The sequence below is a fragment of the Silurus aristotelis genome (genome assembly GCF_946808225.1).
Source record: "Silurus aristotelis genome assembly, chromosome: 7".
NCBI classification, from domain to species: domain Eukaryota; kingdom Metazoa; phylum Chordata; class Actinopteri; order Siluriformes; family Siluridae; genus Silurus; species Silurus aristotelis.
The window spans coordinates 5,460,018-5,480,467 of record NC_139580.1 but is presented as its reverse complement, the minus strand read 5'-3'; the positions used below and the strand labels follow the sequence as shown (position 1 = coordinate 5,480,467).

Genomic DNA, 20,450 nt, shown 5'->3' with positions numbered 1-20,450 from the left:
CAAATGTCATCTCCGTAACACCCTGCTCTCAGGCTCAGGTTCAACAGGATACAGGAGACCATAGTGCAGGTTAGAGGTCATTTTACGCCCTGTGGATTGTTTTCTTTTTTTTTTTCTTTTTCCCTTTAACTTGAATCTCTGTATCTAAATGCATAGTTTTGAGGCTTAGGAAAAGTCAAAAGGCTTTTTTTTTTTTGCCACATTCTTGGGACGCGTTCAGGGTTTTCTGATTCGAAACCCTCCCTGCTTTTATGATAAGGAACGAAGCTTTGTCATGTTTCTGTCTTTAATTGGGTAGTTCCTTTTGACACCCTTTCCTTCTCCTTGCCATTAATCTGAGAGGAAACGGCTGTTGTATTGTACGTCTATTACACGAGTAGGAAATTCGTTCCATTCTTTCCACTGGGGGAAAAAAAAAACGGAGGGAGTGGTGATCCGTTTTAGTTTGATGTGAAGCTAAGCAATATTTGCCCCACCCATCTAATAATGCTTCCTGATACATGATGTACTATCGCTTTCTGAGTCTAAATGCTCATTTCCCTTTCTGTTTTAGGTGGAAGTGGAGTAGAGGGAACCCGAGTTGAGGTCAAGTCTGGAAAAACCATCTGCTTTGGTCTGCTTTGTCTCATTGGACCCAACAGAACAAATAAACTCAACACTGAAGCCCCTCACTGAGATTTCGATCAGTAATGTGAGAATAGAGAAGGACTGCTACAGCAAGCCGTTATTTCAAATCGAAAACATAATGTCTAAAGAACAATAAATCCTCGTCGGAAGGTGAATTATTTGAACGGCGACGTGACCTTTTCCGATGAATAGCACTTTCATGCTCGAATGAAAGTATAGCGAGCTACAGTACGCCACCGGTTTTCTTTTTTAAGACGTTGTCAGTGTGGGTGTCTTGCTAGAAAACCAAGACCTGCCTGGTGGAGATTGTGATAAACTCAGGAAAAGTGCTCAGGGACTGCGAGAAGTAAGAGAAGAAAAGCAATGTCTGGATTGCTGAGGAAAAACAAACCCGGAGAGGAGCGTGGATGGTGTTTCAGCTTTTACCGGATCTGCAGCGGAGCTCATCGCATGTTGTGAAATCACTTTGGCTGTCGTCCAGGGTGCATCTGAAGGAATCCCCCTGGATTTTAGGTTGAATTGGAGTCAAATGTGTGGCACTGAAAGTAAAAGCACATCTCTGGCATGCTGCTTGAAGGATTAAAGGCTGACTCCATTTGTTACTCTGTGATTCTGATTTTAGTTTTTTGGTTCGACAAGAAAAGCAGGACTTCTGCTCAAACCCTCCCTTCTGGCCCTTTTAGCCAACCATAACTTGAAGAAAAAAAAAAACATTACTTAAGTACAGACGCGCAGAAAAACTGGACCCTCTGAACCAAAAGACTTTGCTTGCGTAATCCCTTGACGTAATCACTCCAAAGCACAGAGATGGAAAGAGGACATGACCCCATCAAGAGAGGGATCAGCTGGACTGGACAAAGTACCACGACCCATGCTGCCACCATCTTGGATGAGACTGGAACCGAGTCCTGGGACAAGGAGGAGCACAGCTGGGTCAAAGCAAAGCCTCTACTGATCTCCAGCTCTGGTGACCTGGTGCAGAAAACAAGTAAATATTTACTTCAGTTTCTTGTTTATTACCTCACAGATGGCCAGCTTGCAACAAGACAGCATGTCTTTGTAAACCATTACAGGCTGGGGTTGAAACCTTTGCAAATCCATGTTGTTTTAAGGACAGAATACAGTATGTAGGACATCGTCCTCCACTGCACACTGGAGGAATCTTTAATAGCCATCAGTGCATTTATTTCAGTTGCAAATTTGGTGTAGCGACTGCTGTTCCCCCTCGTATTACAGAAAGGGTGGTCATTTCTGATCAAACTGGCACATTGGAGTAAATTATGGATGGTTTGTTAGTGCAGAAGTCCATTTGCTTTTCCTTAATTATAATATATATGTAGCACATGATAAAAAAGAAACCATAACTGATTAAAATAACTTTAGTCCAGAAAGTTTGGTAGTATTTAGATGTCAGTCATGTTATATACACTGTATGGCCACCTACAGGTGGAGCTTCATAAATATGGGACATGGGATGCCAAAACCTACCTCTCCTTCTGTCTCTCTATCTCTTTTTTTTCTTCTCTCTTCTTGTGCCTCTCTTTCCGCTCTTTCCCCTCTATGTCTTCTCTTTCCTCTCTCTCTCTTCTCTTGTCTCTCTTTCACTTCTGTCTCACTCCCTTGCTTTTCGTCTCTCTATTTCTTCTCCCTCCTGTCTCTCTCTTTTCTCCTCTCTCTCCTCCTGTCTCTCTTTCTTCTCTCTCTCCTCTCCTGTCTCACTTTCTCCTCTCCTCTCTTTCCTTTTCTTCCATCTTCTCTTGTTTCACATTCTCCTCTGTTTCACTACTGCCATCTGTCTCTTTCTTTCCAATTCTGTGTATCTCTATCCTCTCCTGTATCTCTTTCTCCTCTCCCTCTCTCTTTTTCTTCTCTGTCTAACAGTCTCTCTCTCTCTTTTCCTTTCTCTCCTCCTTTCTCTCCTCTTCTTTCTTATCGCCCATTTTTTTTCTCCTTTGCTCCTATCTCTTTTTCTCATCTCTCTCTTCCTCCGTCTCTTTTTCTCTTCTGTCTCACTTTGATGTTTCCCCCTTTAACATCAGAGAAAAATGAAACAGTCCGGTGCTAGATACGTTCCTCCAGTTGGATGGATGTCATTATAAGAAAAAAAAACGTCTCATTTGTGGTTGACAGGAATGTGGACAGAGAACAGATCACCGGCCCCACACCCTCGCTGGTCAAACTTCAGAGTGTGTTAAATATTAACATCTGTTTCCTTGTGGCCAAAAAGGGCCCATTTTCTGTACCGTAATGCCGTAATGGCCCTCGCTAGCTCTATTTCTCGTTCTGTCTTTCCTGCTGACCATCATTCGAGATCTGAAATGAGTTGTCTGGAAGAAATAATGATCAGCAACTGCAGATGAATACTGACCCTCGTAGCGTTTACTCTCACGTGGGTGTTGTGGAGATAGGAAAATCTTTAAAAGCAAGCCTGCGTTCTGTAGATCTCGTGCAGCTGTGATTGGCAGATGTTGTATTTCCGTCATGTGATCATTGGTGAGTGGGATGTGAAGATGATCGTCTCGTGGTCCAAAGAAGTTTACAGTCCTTCACCACCGTTCCTCATTCTATATAAAAGAATATGTTTCCATCATGTTAGCCGTGTCACACTGCAAGCACGAGGAAAATAAAAACATTTTAAGACTAGCTCTCCAACAGGTGGCAGCACAAGGCTGCACGCGCAGTCACAGGGAGTACCGACCTTCATAAGTCAGTGTGCCAAAAGACATCCTCCTGTGTACATTACCACGTACTATCCTGTCACTGATCTCTCTTTACACGAGTTTCAACATGATCTTACTTCCGCACCCACCCTACTCACCAGTCTAGGCTCCTGCGGACTTCGGGCCTCTTCCCAAACAAGAAATTCCGACTCAATGGTTGCCATTTTGACACTATTGCAGAGATCCAGCGCAAATCACAGAAGGTGCTTGACACGTTTTAAAAAAAGACTTCCAGGACACGTTCTAGAAGTGGCAGGAACGCTGGGAGCGATGTATTGCTGTAGGCGGGGACTATTTTTGAGGTGATAGTGTGCACACATAGTTAAATAAAGTACTTTCTTGTAAACAGAGTTAGCCTCAAAACGTTGCGTTTCTCGGTTGAGTCTCATGCATTTAAAGTTTTTTAAACACCTGAAACAGACCTGAGAATTAGTCCTGTGCTTCGGCGCTCTACACTTTGCGTTCGCACCGAAAAACAACCCAACCTGGAAACCTGGCCTTAACCGAACGTGTCTATAAGTAATGTATTTCTAATTAGGATTCATACCACTCATAAGTGGAATGGACCAGAGGAACCGAGTCTGTTTTTATAAGCTAACCCTCGCACATCTGTGAATTACATGTTAGATAAAAAAAAACGCAGAAAACATGGCGACATCTGATTCACAGCTGCATCGTCTGAATTTAGACTCATTAAAATAGGGTAGGAAACGCATTGGGAAAACCCTTCATTCTTGCACAAACACACACATGCATGTGGAATCCTGTGGGAGTAGGTCTGGTGAAGGACAACATCCGACAGGATCATCTGACCTCTGATCCTTAGCCCTTGGGCAGCAGCGAGAGGAGAGTTCTCCCTCCACCCACATTCTAGACTGACTTCTGCACCACTGCCTAAGGCTCACCAAGTTCCCTCTTTCCATCACTAAATCTCTCTCTCTCTCTCTCTCTCTCTCTCTCTCTCTCTCTCTCTCTCTCTCTCTCTCTCTCTCTCTCTCGCTCTCTCTCTCTTTCTGTTTTTCTCTCTCCCTCGCTCACTCTTATACATTCGCACTCTTCACAGCGTTCTTACTTATCATCACTTTGTCTCAGCTGTCCTCACAGAAGTCCTTACTATCACTTTTTTGGTTCCTCTCTGTTTCTCTTTCTTTATCTCTCTCTCTCTCTCTCTCTCTCTCTCTCTCTCTCTCTCTCTCTCTCTCTCTCTCTCTTTCTGTCTCTCCACCAGAGGAGGGGGTTCCTTTCCACTTACTAAAAGCCATCAAGTGGCATGGAGTTAAACAACTAATGACTGCAAACAGCTGCTATTCAGTCTGTTAAGCTCTTATCTCTGGTAGCTTCAGACAGGAACATTAACCCTCAATACCTCAATTGTAGAGTTGCATTAAATCTTATTTTCTGTAGGTTAACTCAAATAAACCCACCCCCACAGCCAACTCTATACTTTTATTCAAATAATCTTAATCCCACACCCAACTCTAAACCCTAACACAAATATTCCCACACCCAACTTTAAATCGTAACATGAATAATCTCAATCTCACACCCAACTCTAAATCCTAACACAAATTATCCCAGACCCAACTATAAACCCTAATTTGAATAATCTTAATTCCACACCCAATTTTTAACCTAACATGAATAAACGCTTAGCCCTAACACAAATAATCCTAATTCCACACCCAAATAAGACTCTACTATGGATGATCTCAATCCCACACTGACCTCTAAACCCAAATACAAATAATCCTAACCGCACACCCAAATCTGAACCCTAAAACAAATAAAATCAATGCCACACCCAACTCTAAATCCTAACACAAATTATCCAAGACCCAACTCTGAACCCTAATATGAATAATCTCAATCTCACACCCAACTCTAAATCCTAACACAAATTATCCCAGACCCAACTATAAACCCTAATTTGAATAATCTTAATTCCACACCCAATTTTTAACCTAACATAAATAATCCCAATCCCACACCCAATTCTAAACCCTAACTCCCAATATACTCCTAATCCCAATTTCTACTCCAAACAAATAATCCCAATCCCTTTACACTGCAACTCATAATTCCAATTCCTACTCCGAAACAAATAATCTGAACCCAAATAATATTATCTGCATCACCAATAATCTCAATCCCGAATCATACCATGAGTTTGCTAATCCCAGTTCCAAAATCGCATTTTGATTTTGAGCAGTTTATATTTTATTGTTATACAGTTGACCCACAGGACATGACTCATGACGTATTGTCCAAATTGCTGAGCTCTGATCGAACATGCTCGTGTTTATTCCAGTTTTAACTAATAATCCGTCCCGGTGTTGTGAAATTAGAGTCAAATCCCAAACGACGTTTTGTTCCCTGCATAATCAGAGGACGTAAAATTGGATGGAGCGACGTCAAGCAGCCTACGTAGGGCACTAGGTTTGAAGGAAGGGGCGCATTTGAGGACCAGTGAGAGACCATTAAAAACAGCTGAACAGCAGAGAGAGGAAACACGAGCCGGGCTCGAGCGCTAATATGAGGGCGTGAGCTGAGTCGCGAGCGCACTTAAGAACTGCAATCTAACCAGACGCGGGGCAGAGTACAGGGAGAAAGAGAGAGGGAACACAAGGAGTCTGGTAAGGGAAATAAATGTTTGTTTGTTTGTTTGTCACTGTAATATCGGATAGTTATTTGGATTGTTGGTGTGCACAGAAGGGAATAAAAAGTTAATTGTAGCCAGTTCATAAGTTAAGGGAGATTTTTGCTCCTCTGTTATGTAATAAACGTGTTATAAAGGGACTTCTGTTTCATTTATTTAATTAAAAAAACAGTCTTCGATTTAAATTTTTCTGTCAGTTGAAGTGTTGATAGTCGTGTGTGTGCAGTCAGAGTAGAAGTATGAGAGATGAACTGACGCTCTGATGCTCTGGAGATGTAAAAGTGTGTTTTTGTTTGCTGAACTTCATCATGATGTTATTTTTCATGTTCATGCAGCTGTCTGTCTGTCTGTCTGTCTGTCTGTCTGTCTGTCTGTCTGTCTGTCTGTCTGTCGTTCTATCACTTTGCCCTTTAATCTGTCTGTCTTTTCCAGTAAGTCTGTAAATCTGTCTAATTAATTGCCTGTCTGTGTGCATGTTTTTTTCTTAATCTGGCTGTCTGTCTTCTGTCGGTATGTCCATATCTCTCTGTCCCTGTCTCTCAGCCTGTCTATCTGTCTGCCTGCTTATCTGTCTGTCTGTTTGTCTCAGTCAGGCTGTTTCTCTACCCATCTATTTCCCCGTCCCTCTGTCAGCCGTCTGTCCGTCTGTCTATTTCTCTGTCTGCCTGCATGTCTGTCTATTTATCTGTCTGTCCGTTTCCCTGTCATTCGGTCATACTACTGCCTATCTGTCTCTTTTTCTGTCTGTCTGTCTAATTGTCTATTGCTCTGTTTGTTTGTTTTCCTCTTTCTGTCTCTCTCTTATTTTCTCTGTGTATCCATCTGTTTGTCAATCTCCCCATATGTGTTTATTCTTCCCGGTCTATCATTTATCCATCTGTCTTACTTATTTCTCTTTATTTCTATGTCTCTCTCTCTCTCTCTCTCTCTCTCTCTCTCTCTCTCTCTCTCTCTCTCTCTGAGTGAGAATATAAAATGTCAGTCCCCCTCATTTCTTTTTCTTTCATCTCTCCCTTTTTATGTTACATTCCAACATTATCTTACATTCCTGCTGTGGTCCTTCGTTCTTTTGGTCTGTTGTTTTTCCCTATATATCACTCTGTCCACCTCTTTCTCTCTTTTTCCATTTCTTTTTTTTCTTCCGGTCTCAGATTTCTTGTCTTTTTTTCCTTCTCTCACTCTTTCGATTTATGGTGTTTATCTGTTCATCTCTCTATCTCTTAGCACTTTCTTATCTCTTTCTTCCTCTTGCTCAATCCCTTTCTCCTCCTTTCCTACTTTAATCTATTTTTTTCCTCTTTCATAACTCCTGTCTTTATCTCTCTTTCTCTCATCTGTGCTTTCCTCAATCCCTCTCTCTCCTCTCAGTACAAATCTAAAACCTCTTAAATTTTTTTCCTTCTCTCAGTTTTTTGGTCTTTTTTCCCTTTTTTGTAACTCACATTTTCATCCGTTACTTTCCCCCTTCTTGCTTTTAATTCGTCTGTCTGCACTTTATATAAAATTTTCCTTTTGTCACTCTTTCCCTGTTGCATGCTTTGCTTTGACTGTTTGTGTGTGTGTGTGTGTGTGTGTGTGTGTGTGTGTGTGTGTGTGTGTGTGTGTGTGGTTGTTCATTAGTGTGTATTGATATAAGGACTAAATTATTCTTTAAAGTCTGTAAGGAAAGAATTAGACACACAACTTTACCTCTTTATCGTGTGACATAACTCAGGGTTTTTTTTTCTTGGACAAATGGAGACACTCTCACTCCATTCTGACAAACATCCAGTTTAGGGGTTTGAGGGATGAAAGCTTCACCTCCCACAGAGCCACAGGCATGCACAGTTAGAACTGTGTAAAGGAAACAGACTGCGCTGAAGTGTTTAATAACACGTAAATCCTCAAAAAAGTCTTCAGTCACTCGTGAGGTCTCTCACAGTGTTCTGCAGTTCAAATGGTGACCAGGCCTGGAATAATAAAATAAAAATATTCCCAAGGTGTCTATTTGATTGAAATTTATTTATTTGTTTGCTTGTTTGATTATTTATTTGTTTATTCATTATTTAAATTTTTTGTAAAAACATTATTAAATAATAATATTAATAATAATAATAATAATAATAATAATAATATAAAGAATAATAATTTAAAGATATTTTCAAGGATTCGATTTAATTGTAATCTATTTATTGGTTTATATATGTTTGTTTATTTATGTCAAAAATAAGTAAAAAATATTATAATATAAATAAATAAAAATAATTATGTGATTAGGAATATTATTAATAATAATAATAATAAGAAGAAGAATAATAATAATATAAAGCTATTTTCAAAGTTTCTATTTGATTTAAATAAATAAATAGTTATGTTTATTTTATTTACTTATTTATTAACATCATTTACATTTCAATTTAATTATTATTAATGATTATTTTTACTTATATTTTAATTATTAATATTATTAATGTTAATTATATGGATAATAATGATAATGATGATAATAAATATAATAAAGCTGAAACAGTGAAAAGACTAGAGGCAATAAATATATACAAATAAAAACAAAGTGATGAAATGTAATATGCAACTGTAGGATAAAAGTATTATTATGTATGCATATAAGCTATTATTATTATTATTATTATTATTATTATTATTATTATTAATATTGTGATTGTTGCTGTTAAATAATAGAAATTAGAAGCTAAAATATAGAAAAGACCGTAGAAAGTAAATAAATAAGTTAAAAAAAAAAAATCTAATAAGCAAAATAAAATCATGTAAGATGCCATTATATGAGTATGTATACTTTTTCACATTAATATTCAGTCTTCTTTATACGTTTTTAAATAAATAAATAAACAACAACAATAATAATAGTAACAATAATTATAATAATAATAATTATTATTATTATTATTATTATTATTATTATTATTGTTATTATTATTATTATTATTATTGTTATTATTATTATTATTATTATTATTATTATTATTATTATTATTATTATGATAATGTACAACTGTAAGAGTGGGCTCCACAGTAAATTTCAGTTTTAATCCTGTTGATTTTCCTCCCAGAGGTAAAGGATTTAGAAATTAGGCGAATAGTGGTAAAGCAGGAAGGTATCATGGAGCAGTGGTAGAGGATAGAGGGAGCGTGTTGCAGTGGTAGAGGATGGAGGGATCATGGAACAGTGGTAGAACATAGCGGGAATGGTGTGCAATGGTAGAGGACAGCAGAATTATGAAACAATGAAGCCAAAAGTTTTATAAATTGAACACGGACTCTTAAGATAATGTTGAGCTGGATAAGATAATAGGTCAAAAGCCATAATAGGTCAAAAGGAATTTTGAGTGCAGTGTTTGTTGTTTAAAGAAGTGTCTGGACACTGGGACAGCTGGGTAAATGTGTAAGGCCGTAGTGTTAGAGAGTGAATGCCACAGGCCTAAGCGGGGAGATTTCTCGGCAGCTCAGGAATGCAGAGTGAGGGAGCCAGGGCCACGAGCTAAAAGAAATACTTTGTGTAGCGTGGAATGGCAGCTCTTAAGGGCGCCTTGACAATAAAACCCCTGCCATATTAAACAGAAAGCTAGCTGTCTGATGTCCCTCTTTGCCAAGATATTAACACTGGCTCGTAACCTCTTGCGGTGTTGCTATTCAAATTTGGAGTTTAGTTTGGAATGGCTGTACAAGACAGTAATCATTTCTTATTAAATTGTTAAATCCTATTCAAGATACACAAAAACGTTTTTCTTAAATGTACTTCTTTCTGGAAAACAAGGGTCAAAGTCTAGAAGTTGACAATGTTTTGACATTTCTTTAAAAACCTAAGGTGTGGCCACCAAGTGTTGTTATGTTACAGCCAATCAGGTTTAGGATACAGGACATAAGCAAGCTATGCAAAATGCTGCTTGAGTTGTGTTAATGTTAGAACCGCTCCAGTAATGGTTTTTTATTGGGAGTATACCCTTTCAGGCATAACATTATGGCAGGTGAAGTGAATAGCACTGATTATCTCTTCATTCATCCTAAGAGTTAATGTTAGAAGCAAGAAAAATGGGCGAACGTAAGGATTTGAGTGAGTTTGACAAGGGCCAAATTGTGATGGCTAGTAGGACTGGGTCAAAGCATCTCCAAAACTGCATATCTTGTGGTGTGTTCCCAGTCTGCAGTGTTCAGTATCTATCAAATATGGTCCAGGGAAGGATTAATGAACCAGTGACAGGGTCATGGGTGACCAATGCTCATTGAGGCATGTGGGAAGCAAAAGGCTGGTCCGTGTGGTCCAATTCAACAGACCAGCTAATGTTTGCTCAAATTGCTGCATTGCAGAAGGGTCCAACACAATATTAGGCAGGTGGTCAAAATGTTATGCCTGATCAGTGGCCATTAAGTTATGCCTGGTCCGTGTACACACATAATAAAAAAAATTATGGTATAATCTTTAATGGTAGATTTTAGTTGCATCTTTTGCCAAATTTGGTGTTTTGTATCAGCTCATTGTCCAAGCAATGTGTAGTGGAAGGTAGTTACTAAAATTGTCTTTATCATACTGAGAAACTTGCTGTGAGGGCTTGCTATTAGAATGTCCCATATGACTGAAATACAGGCAAACCTCAAATTCTCCTGACAGTAATGAGAGAATAATGAAAATAAAGTCAGCGTAGGAGTCCTCAGGCCTCCATCAGAGACACACTAATGCAAAACAGGACAAGCCAGGGTATGTATCACGCTGGTTTGATGCAGTTTGAAAGCAGCTAAACAGAACCACATGCTGCAGAAACAATTATATGGGTTTTAAAATAGTATACAGCTCACCAGGATCGTGAATAGTCAATGTTTGATGGTTGACAGTGAGCTGGACATTTACAAGCTTTGCTGAGCAACACCTCACACAAAGCTGCTTGTTAACTGAAATAACCCGATCCCTAGCAGTAACTTTGTATTTGGACTGGACCATGTGCCTCAGGCAGAAGTGGTGAAGTCATTAGAGAAACACAGTTTAACATCTTATTTTCTTTGCTCCTCTGTAATTGCAGATCTTGGCCGGAGTGCCAGTTTGTCAGAGAAGGAGCTGAAAGAAGCGAGGACACGAAGTCAGATCATTGCCGCACAACTGACTGTGCCGTCGAACTGCAAATCCCGAGGTGTCCAGCTTTTCAACCGCCGCAGAGAAAGAGTAAATGCCTTTACATTCACAAGTGTTGGTGGAGGAGAAGAAGGAAGCCACGAAGAGCCCTGCAATGAACTTGAGTCTCCCTCTCCAAGCACATTAACATGGAACAAGGAGTGCTCAACTGAGAGCCGGATCAAAGATTTTAAACACAGAAGAAGCGAAACGCAGCTCCAGTGGCCGACTACCGTAATAACCAGCAAGGGACATAAAATGGAGGGGGCAGTGGAGGTGGCAAATGAAGTGGGAGATAGAGTGGAAGAGAGACATTTTCTCCCCGTAATTGATAATGACAAGGATGAAGAAATTCCTGAGCATGAAGAGGCAGGGAAGGATGTCACCTTTAAGAGTGACAACAGTCCTGGTGTTCCTAATCCTAACCAAGAAAGACAGCACGATGTACAGCTAACTAGGGCATATGAAAGCCCTCTGGAAGCTCTCAAAGCCATCCAAAATGGAAACCACAGCACTAAGACCAACAGCAAAGTAGACAACTCAGCAACAAAGCAGTCAACCACCACAAACAGGACAGCTCGACCCTTTTTCTCCCCTGTTGAGGTAACCTCGACTGAAGCCATTCACTCTCCAGATATCCCTCTGACCCCAGCTTACTCCACTTCTCCACCTCCAGCTCAGTATGACCCAACTGCTACTACATATTCTAAACAAGAACCTCTAACATTTGTTAAAACAGCTTTTTCGGTGTCCTCCAGACAAGTGTTTTCTCCTCCACCTCCAGCTCCTTCATACCCAACCCCACCTCTTCCCAGCTACATGAGCCTACCTCCATCTATCCCATCTGATCCTCCTCCACTGTCAGCAATGTCTCCCCCACCATCACCTGCCTACTATACTCCCTTAACCATACCAAGCTCCACATATGCCAACCAACTAATGGCTGACAGGAGGACAGTGACGCCAAATCGCACAGGTATCCTAGAAGAAGGCAGAGGTAGACGATCTAACCGCAAGTCAATGTTTACGTTTCAAGAGAAACCAAAATTATCTCCAAATCCCGAACTCTTGTCTTTGGTCCAGACTACAGATGAAAAGAAAAAAAGCAGAGGTCAGGAAACACATCAGGAAGAGGAGCAGCTGGCTCTAGGAGCAGAGGCTTCTAACTTCTTGGTCAAGGATGAAAGTGGTGTGGAAGAAGCTTTAGTTCCAGAGTGGGCATCGACACTAAAAAGCTCCAGAACTCAACCCAGGGTAGAGCACAAACCCGAGCAAGCCCTGTCTAGTGCATCTGGCAAAGGAGCAGAGTTGTTTGCCAAACGCCAATCTAGAATGGAGAAATATGTTCATGAAAATGCAGAGGGATTACGATCACCTTCTCCCACCACCTCCCTGCCTCCCTCTTGGGTGTATCCATCAAACATGCCCGGCCGTGTCAAGGCTATCATCAATGCCTCCAACATCACTGCAGAGATTTCCAAGACTTTCCAAGCCCAGCGGGTTACACAGAAAAAGAACACCCCAGCAAAGTTACCAGTACCACCTCCAGTTCAAGAGAATCCAACCTTGGAGAATGGCTGCACCAGAGTGGAAATGGAGCTGTCCCGGCACAAGCCTTACCAAATCAACTCATCGCTGTTCATTCTCAACCCAACCAAGGACCCTAAAAGCACTCTTCCCAGAGCAGCACCACCTCCCAAACCTGTGGTTATGGGATCGTCGTACCCCCGTCAGACCTCTCTTCCATCCACGCCTATCCCAAGCCAGTATGACTCACATGCCTACAGGTCAGCACATTGCTTCTCCCCACCCATGATGCCTCTCAATTCGGTGAGCAGACGAGTGACCTCACCTATGTCTGATGCAGCGCCTGAACGTGTCACTTCTCCACGGTCATCCATGCAAGCTCCCAAGCCCACCTTCTCTACCAAGAAAGCTGGAATTACCCCACAGGTGTGGAAGCCAGTTTTTTTCTTCTAGTCTATTTTAATTCTTCCAGACCTTTCCCTGCTTTTATTCGCTCTGTATTCTCAACAGACTAAAGTAAAACATGCACTGAGGCATAACAGGGAAAAAATTATCTCCTTTTATAGTTTGAGGTGATGAGCAGGCAGAAAATAATGTCATGAGTGGTTCCAAGAAAACGAAACAGCTATAAACGCTATAGATTATTTTCACACTGACACAGTTTATTATTCTCTCCAGGCTCCCAAGATTCCTTCGGCCCCTGATTAAATGACGAATTGTGTTCAGTTATAGTTTATTTTTCCCAGTTTGGCATGGCGAAGCAATAACCGCCAGGTGGTCTGCTGAGAAAAACATAAGGCTTGGCCACCAAAAGGCTATTTCAAGTCTGGACTATTGCTCAGTAAATTTGCATCATATTTTAGGACGTGCCATTAAATAAAGTCTGGGTAGTTCCATCAGTTTAATTTACATATATTTTAGATGGCAGTAACCTTTCTTGCTCTTTTCTTTAAGATTTTGGGGTCAGCTTAAGTCTGCTAGGTTCATCTAAAGCACTTGAGCAGATGGTGCTTCTGATCTACAGCACACAGACATGAAGGAAAGGAGGAACAAGCATACTCCCTTAAAATTCTCTTAACTGTATACTTGTAATTATGTTGTGTGGTTGCTTGTGAAATGTAGCTTCAGGATGACAGTTTTGGTCAAGTTTTAATAATGCATTGAAGCAATAATTCCATATAAAGTTTATTTCTGCATGTTTATATGACCCTTGGGCAGACTGAGTGTAGTCTTGCAAGATCAAAGCAAAACGTTTTTTTTGGTTTTAGGATGATTTGAGGTACAGTGTGCAGTTTCGGTTCTTTTTTTGTATTATTTTTCTTTATTTCACTGTTTCCTAATGTTCCCTTTTTCCTTTCACTTGGATTAAAGCATCACCCAATCTCCACTTTGTGGATTCTTTGTTCTTTTCACACTCTTTTAAATCTTATTTCTGTTATTTCTTGCTGTTTTGTACTTCCATGGGAGAGAACCCTATAAAAAAAAACTATATAAAAACCACAAAAAAATTAACTATTTTAACAAATATATCACACAAACACACACGCACACACACACACACACACACACTCACACACACACACACACACACACACACACACACACACACACACACACACACACACACACACACACACACACACACACACACACTCCCTCATCTAGCATGCCATCTTGCTTGCCATCTGTCCAGAGAAAAAAACTATTTAAAGGCTTACAATTTAATTTCAATATATAGAATAAGTTTTCAGTTAAAGCTCTTCAAGACAAGTAACAAGTATAGCACTTGAGAAGAACTACTGAACTTCCACTCAACACAAGCCAACCCTTGGCCTTAATCTTATACTCTGTAAATGTCTTAAGGAGGTGAAAGCCTACCCAACAGACTCTTCAGAGCAAATGAATATCTCAGCAAAGGTTGGTTACATTGGCTGTCTGCATGCTAGTAACCTGACGTGGACATGCAGGATCACTTTGCAAGGAGAAAAAAACTGAAGATTGTAAAATAAATAGAGCCTGCTATATTTACCCAGAAGGCTTAAGATGTCTTGCATTTTGAATGGCTTAATGGATCTACAGAGTGTATAATTAGGGCTGCTTAATCCTATTTTGAAACTTTCAAGCATGGTTTTTCATTGGCATGTAAATAATGCTGTATTTGACTTCGTATTGTTTGCTATTTTTATGTATAATGTTAAACATAGTCTCTAGTTAGTTTATCAAGCCCTGCATGAGTTCAGTGAGTTGTTCAAGAAGGAAAAGTACTAAATTGCACATAGCAGAGGAAGCCCTGATTATGCTTAATATTTATTAGGCAAACTGCTCCCCATTCTACCTCTTGATTGCTGTGGTATTTGCTTTCACCAAATTACTAAATCAAACTGTTTTTGGTCTCACTGCATGTATGTTCATTTATGTCTGGAAAAAAAAAAACCATCTGAATTACATATTTATACTGACGATGACTGTATTTTTTACCGCCAGGGCAAGGAAGACTCTTTGGTTGCGTCACACATCAACAGCCCCAGCAGCCCAGTGCCTTGGACACCGAACCTGTTTCGCCGCCACAGCAGCACAGATAAATCTCCAGGTGCAGGGTGGACACCCATTAGCCAGCACAGCTCTCTGGTTACCTCGCCACCACCCAGAACCATCCATATCCCAATCAACTCTGTTGCCTCTTCACCACCAGCAAAGACGATCCATAATTCCACGACTTGCTCCCCAATCTCTGGCTCCATTCATAACCCGGTCACTTCCTCTCCTACGCCACGTTCTATCCATAACCCCATAAGCCCTCCCCCAAACCCAAGACACTTCAATAGCCCAGTCACTTCATCCGCAAATACACAGTCCATGAGCTCCTCCCCATCACCAAAACCCTTTAAAAGTTCTGTCGCCATCATTTCATTGTCCAAGCCCACGAATATCCATACTGCCACCTCTCCTGTATCTCCACCTTGGGAAACCAGGGGCCAATCCCCCATCCCTCTTCAAGACACCAAGGCCAATCACCGCCTTATAGCTAAGAACATCATCAATGCAGCCAAGCGCAAGAACAGCCTATCGCCCAGGGCTCTAAGTGGCCATGGTCTTGTTATGTCTCCAGTAAGCAGTACCATTTTGCCCTTTGAGACAAAACCTCAGAGTCCCTTTCAGTCTCGAGCTCTAGGTGCCCAGTCACCCACGTTCACGAGCCCCCCGGCCACCCCCACACAACTGGTCCGGTCTCCCCTGCGTCTCTACACCTCTCGATCACTTACTGATTCGGATGCCTCACTGGAATCGGAGGATTCTGGAATGCGTTCCCCTGGGGTCCGGAGCTATAACACTTGCCCTCGTGGCTGGTCTGGAAGTTTGAGGCTCAAAAGAGGTGCAATGTCAGAAGACCTGTAGGTTGGAGAACTAAAAATGGACTTTGGGCTCATGGACCATTCAATAGACCACAACAGTGGTCATTTGCCAATTTTCTGACCTATTTAACTATAGACTTTTACACTTGATTTAGCTACAACATCTGCTTATGCATTTTTTTTTATCATTCACAATGTTGGAAATGTTTTCATGGAAACCAGGAGAGTACAACGGGGCCTAAAGGGATTACACAGATTCTGGAGTGGGTGTCTAGAATGACTGACTTTCTTATAAGACAAATGTTCAAGACATGGGTTAGAACTAAGCACATAGGCCAATCATTACGGTTGGTGACCACCAGACAATCCGGAATGGGTAAAATAAAGATCTGCAATTTAGGGACCACATTTAATAAGCAGACAAATGGACTTACCTATCTATGGACCATAGGAATGGACTACAATCAATGAATAGTTGGAAGAATGGACACCAAATTGAGAAATCTCAGAGATGGATTTGAGAATGGACTGTAACCTATATATCCAAAAGAATGAATAAGAGCTAAAACTACAATTTAGAAATACTTGAGAATGGACAAAATGCACTATTATCAAAGGATTCTAGAATATACTCAGTAGACTGGAATACAATCTTGGGACTAATTGAGAATGGACATTAGACTGGCCTACAAACATGGGAGTCTCATGTAAATGGACAAAAGCCAAGGGATGCTTAAGAATAATCCATAGACTGGACTACAATTTTGAAGGATCATAGAGATTAGCCATAAACCTGGCTTACAAACATGGTATTCTCTGGAATTGACTGTGGACTGGACTACAATTCCAGGATCACAGACTAAAGGATTAACGTATGAACTAGTAATCACAGAGATTGTTAAGAGAATTGTCTTCAAAATGGAGCAAGACTCCCTCCAGTTTTATCCTTCTCATTCCAAAGTGGCCTTTATGTTCTGAATGTAACGCTGGGGGAGTTTAGGGTTTAATCAAGGCTCATGTTGTGGGATGTAAACCTGCTTGGATTTATGAAGCAAAAATGAAAAACAAGTTGTATTCAGTCTCAGTTTGTTCTTTTTCTGCTCTGCCAGACCAGATTCCATTCCATCATTCTTGGTAATGGGAACGAGTGGAACCAGGTTCATCTGTTCAGTAAACCAAACATTCATCTGTTCAGTAAAAACAAAGCCCAGGACTGGCACTGGATCCCTCTTATTTTATTGTCTTTCACCTGACTGTTGGACATAATACATATTGCATCTACTTGGATATGTTTAACCAGAGACTTCCAAACGATGCTGGTGACCAAAGAAATGTTTTACCCGCGAGTACCTTCGAAGCAGTGTTATATCGATTTCAATTTCATTGACTTTTTTTTTCTTGATCAGTGTTGTTTTGGGGTCATTGTAATGCTAAGGTATGTTGCTTGCTGCCAGGGTTTGTAGTTTGGATTGATACAAAATGACTCGAATAGGTAAAAGTCCTGAGTGTTTTGTTAATTTGAACTGAGTAGGGTTTAATAGCATTGTTGATGGCTATGAATTTTATGTGCTATAATAGCAGCACCATAATTGCTAGCTGGCTTTGAAACACTTTGAATTCCTAACCTGGGCTTTTGGGGAACAGTAATACGAATTAAATACAAACTACCTAAAGGATAAATTGTGGATTGAATCTAATCCACAGTTTGGTGTTTAAAGACTTTGGTGGAAGTGCAATTAGTGGAAAGTAGAGATGTGTCCAGAATGAGGCATGTTGGACTTAGGGGACTTGGAAATACAGCAAATGTGTTGATTTATTCCAGTTACAAAGTTATTTCCATTTTAGGATGCAGAGGTACCTTATTGGCACACGTTGATGGGAAGAATATGAGATCCGAGTTAAGATTTGCATTCACCCGAGTAACTTTGCTTTCACAATAGAGCGGTTTGGTTTTAGAGTTTGGGCTATAGAAAGTCTAAACCTATAGGCAGTGGTTAAGTCAATGCATGGTTTAAAGGCATCTTTGGCTACCAAGGGAAGTGGTAGCTCACTGGTTAAGCTATTGAACTTTGAATTGGAAGGTTGCGATTTCCATACCACTGAGTTGTCAGTGCTGGTCCCCTGAGCAAGGCCCTTAACCCTCAGCTGCTCACTTGTGTAAACATTGGGTTAATTTAAGTCACTCTGGATAAGGGCATCTGCCAAATGCTGCAAAACTTATGTGACAGCAATTTTTCACTCTTGAAAAGTAGGCAAAGGCTCCTGTCATCTACATATTGCAGCTTGGTGAGGCTGGAATTTAAACTCTTGACCTAATCAATGTCTTTACCATTGAGTTACCGCTTCCCTTTTAATGCAGCTGCATGCAGATCGCACAGATGATGCTGTGCAAATATGGGAAGAACAGGTTTTCTGAGAGAACACAAATATCTTTGGGGGAGGACGAAAAAAAGTTGCGAGCGAATGCAAATGTTCGTGCGAGAACTAAAAAAAAATGGAAAAGAGCACACAAAAAACGAGCGAGAGAATGCGAATGTTTGAAGAGAAAGGACACAAAAGCATAGTGATGCAGATATCTTTGTGAGAGAATGCAAAAGATTGCGAGGGAATGCAAATCTGATTATAATAACCATCACCATGTGCCCATAGGGGGAGCTACAGAGGAAATAGTGAAGTAATGGAAGAAAAAGTAATGGCAGTTATAGATTGCGCTCAAGGTGGACAAATTATATATTAATTTGCTCAGATGTGTAAAGGCTCAAGTGGGCTGCCCTCAAAGTTAAGAAGTATCTAATAATGTGATGCAATTATGTATGGCCCTCTAGTTAGCTAGTTAGCTAGTTATGTCAGTGAATCTATACTTAGTGAAGTAAACGATTATATCTAATAAAATACACTATATGGACTATAAATTGTGGACACCTGACAATAGGATTCATATGTGCTTTTTAAACATCCCATTCCACATTTACTGGGTTTCCCGGGAGATGTTTCACTAGATTTTTTATAGATAGATTTATAAATTTGTAGCCATTCATACGTCCACAAGGGTGTTAATAGATTTAGGTACTGACTGTTGTAGGTGAGGTGAGGCGGCTTGGGGTGCAGTCACTGTTCCAATTCATCCTAAATCTTTATAGTAGGGTTTATACCTCTATAGCCGGAGATCTTTCACTTCAATCCATGTATCTTCATGGTGCTAGCTTTGTGCACAGGGGTGTTGTCATGTTGGAACAAATTTTATGTTCCAGCATCCAAAGACATCCTGTCGCATCGCATGCCTCTGACTTTATAGTAACAGTTAGTGGAGGAACAACATATGGAAGGAAAAGTCAGGTGTCCACATTCTTTTTGATTTTTTGCGATACTCAAGGCTACTTTTTGCACTTTTCTAACACTCTAAAGCATCACATCCAGAGCAAATCGTAACACTGTTTCTATAAATTGCATCGGTTTGAGCTCTGCCCCGTATCTGTAGTGGTAAGAGACAAACGATACCTCCAGAGGTGTAAAACATTCCGTATCGACTGGACGTCAAATCCCATGGAGGATTCCATTCCAACACATGCAGAAGTGATTCTTTTCATGGAGTCGTGACACTCTATATTGGTACATCAGCAGATTACTGCCTCGTCACTTAACACATTATGCCCTGAGTGACAGGAACACCGGCGGCACCTTGGACCAGAAAACCGTCTTAGCTTTTCAATCCAACCCCAGCTCATATTCATATGCACTTCTTCTAGCAGTTAGTGTTTATTACATACGGCTTTTTTTTTTTTTACTTTGGTATTATGGATACACAACCAGCATTTTTGCTCTTATAAATAATATGTAATTTATAAATAATTAAAAAAAACAAAAAGGTCAACAGGTGTACATTTTCTTTATTTGCCTTTGAATCATCATACTTTTTTTGTGTATTAATGATAATAATTAAACCTATCTATCTATCTATCTATCTATCTATCTATCTATCTATCTATCTATCTATCTATCTATCTGTCTGTCTGTCTGTCTGTCTGTCTGTCTGTCTGTCTGTCTGTCTGTCTGTCTGTCTGTCTGTCTGTCTGTCTGCATGCATATCTATAATAATAATAATAATAAGTTTAATTTATATAGCGCCTTTCCCAAGCTCACGGACGCTTTACAAGGTACAATATTTCAATATTTCAATCTATCTATCTATCTATCTATCTATCTATCTATCTATCTATCTATCTATCTATCTATCTATCTATCTATCTATCTATCTATCTATCTATCTGTCTGTCTGTCTGTCTGTCTGTCTGTCTGTCTGTCTGTCTGTCTGTGTTTCTCCACCTCATACACTATAAACTATATGTCACTAAAAATAGTCCACGAATACAAATACAGTCTGCAGTGCAGTGATGTAATCCCTTTGCGAAGGGAAGGTAATGAGTTGAAATCCTGGCACCACCAAGCTG

The 20,450-nt window shown here is 40.2% G+C and overlaps 1 protein-coding gene across 4 annotated transcripts in view; it reads left to right on the top strand.

Moving 5' to 3' along the window:
- Positions 1-19,867, top strand: part of synpo (synaptopodin) — a 26,022-nt gene extending 6,155 nt beyond the window's left edge. Inside the window, exons 2-5 of one of the 4 annotated variants that reach the window (XR_014534438.1) lie at positions 554-1,615; positions 11,034-13,075; positions 15,134-18,943; positions 19,002-19,867. Coding sequence is in view for 2 of the 4 variants with exons in the window: in XM_083546956.1 (XP_083403082.1) it covers positions 1,435-1,615; positions 11,034-13,075; positions 15,134-16,045 (3,135 nt within the window). In the remaining 2 variants the exon portion in view is untranslated. Of the gene's footprint in view, positions 1-553; positions 1,616-5,654; positions 5,981-11,033; positions 13,076-15,133 lie in introns of those variants that run through there. The other 3 variants (XR_014534439.1, XM_083546956.1, XM_083546957.1) reach the window with 3 other exon arrangements.
- The last annotated feature ends 583 nt before the right edge of the window (positions 19,868-20,450 follow it).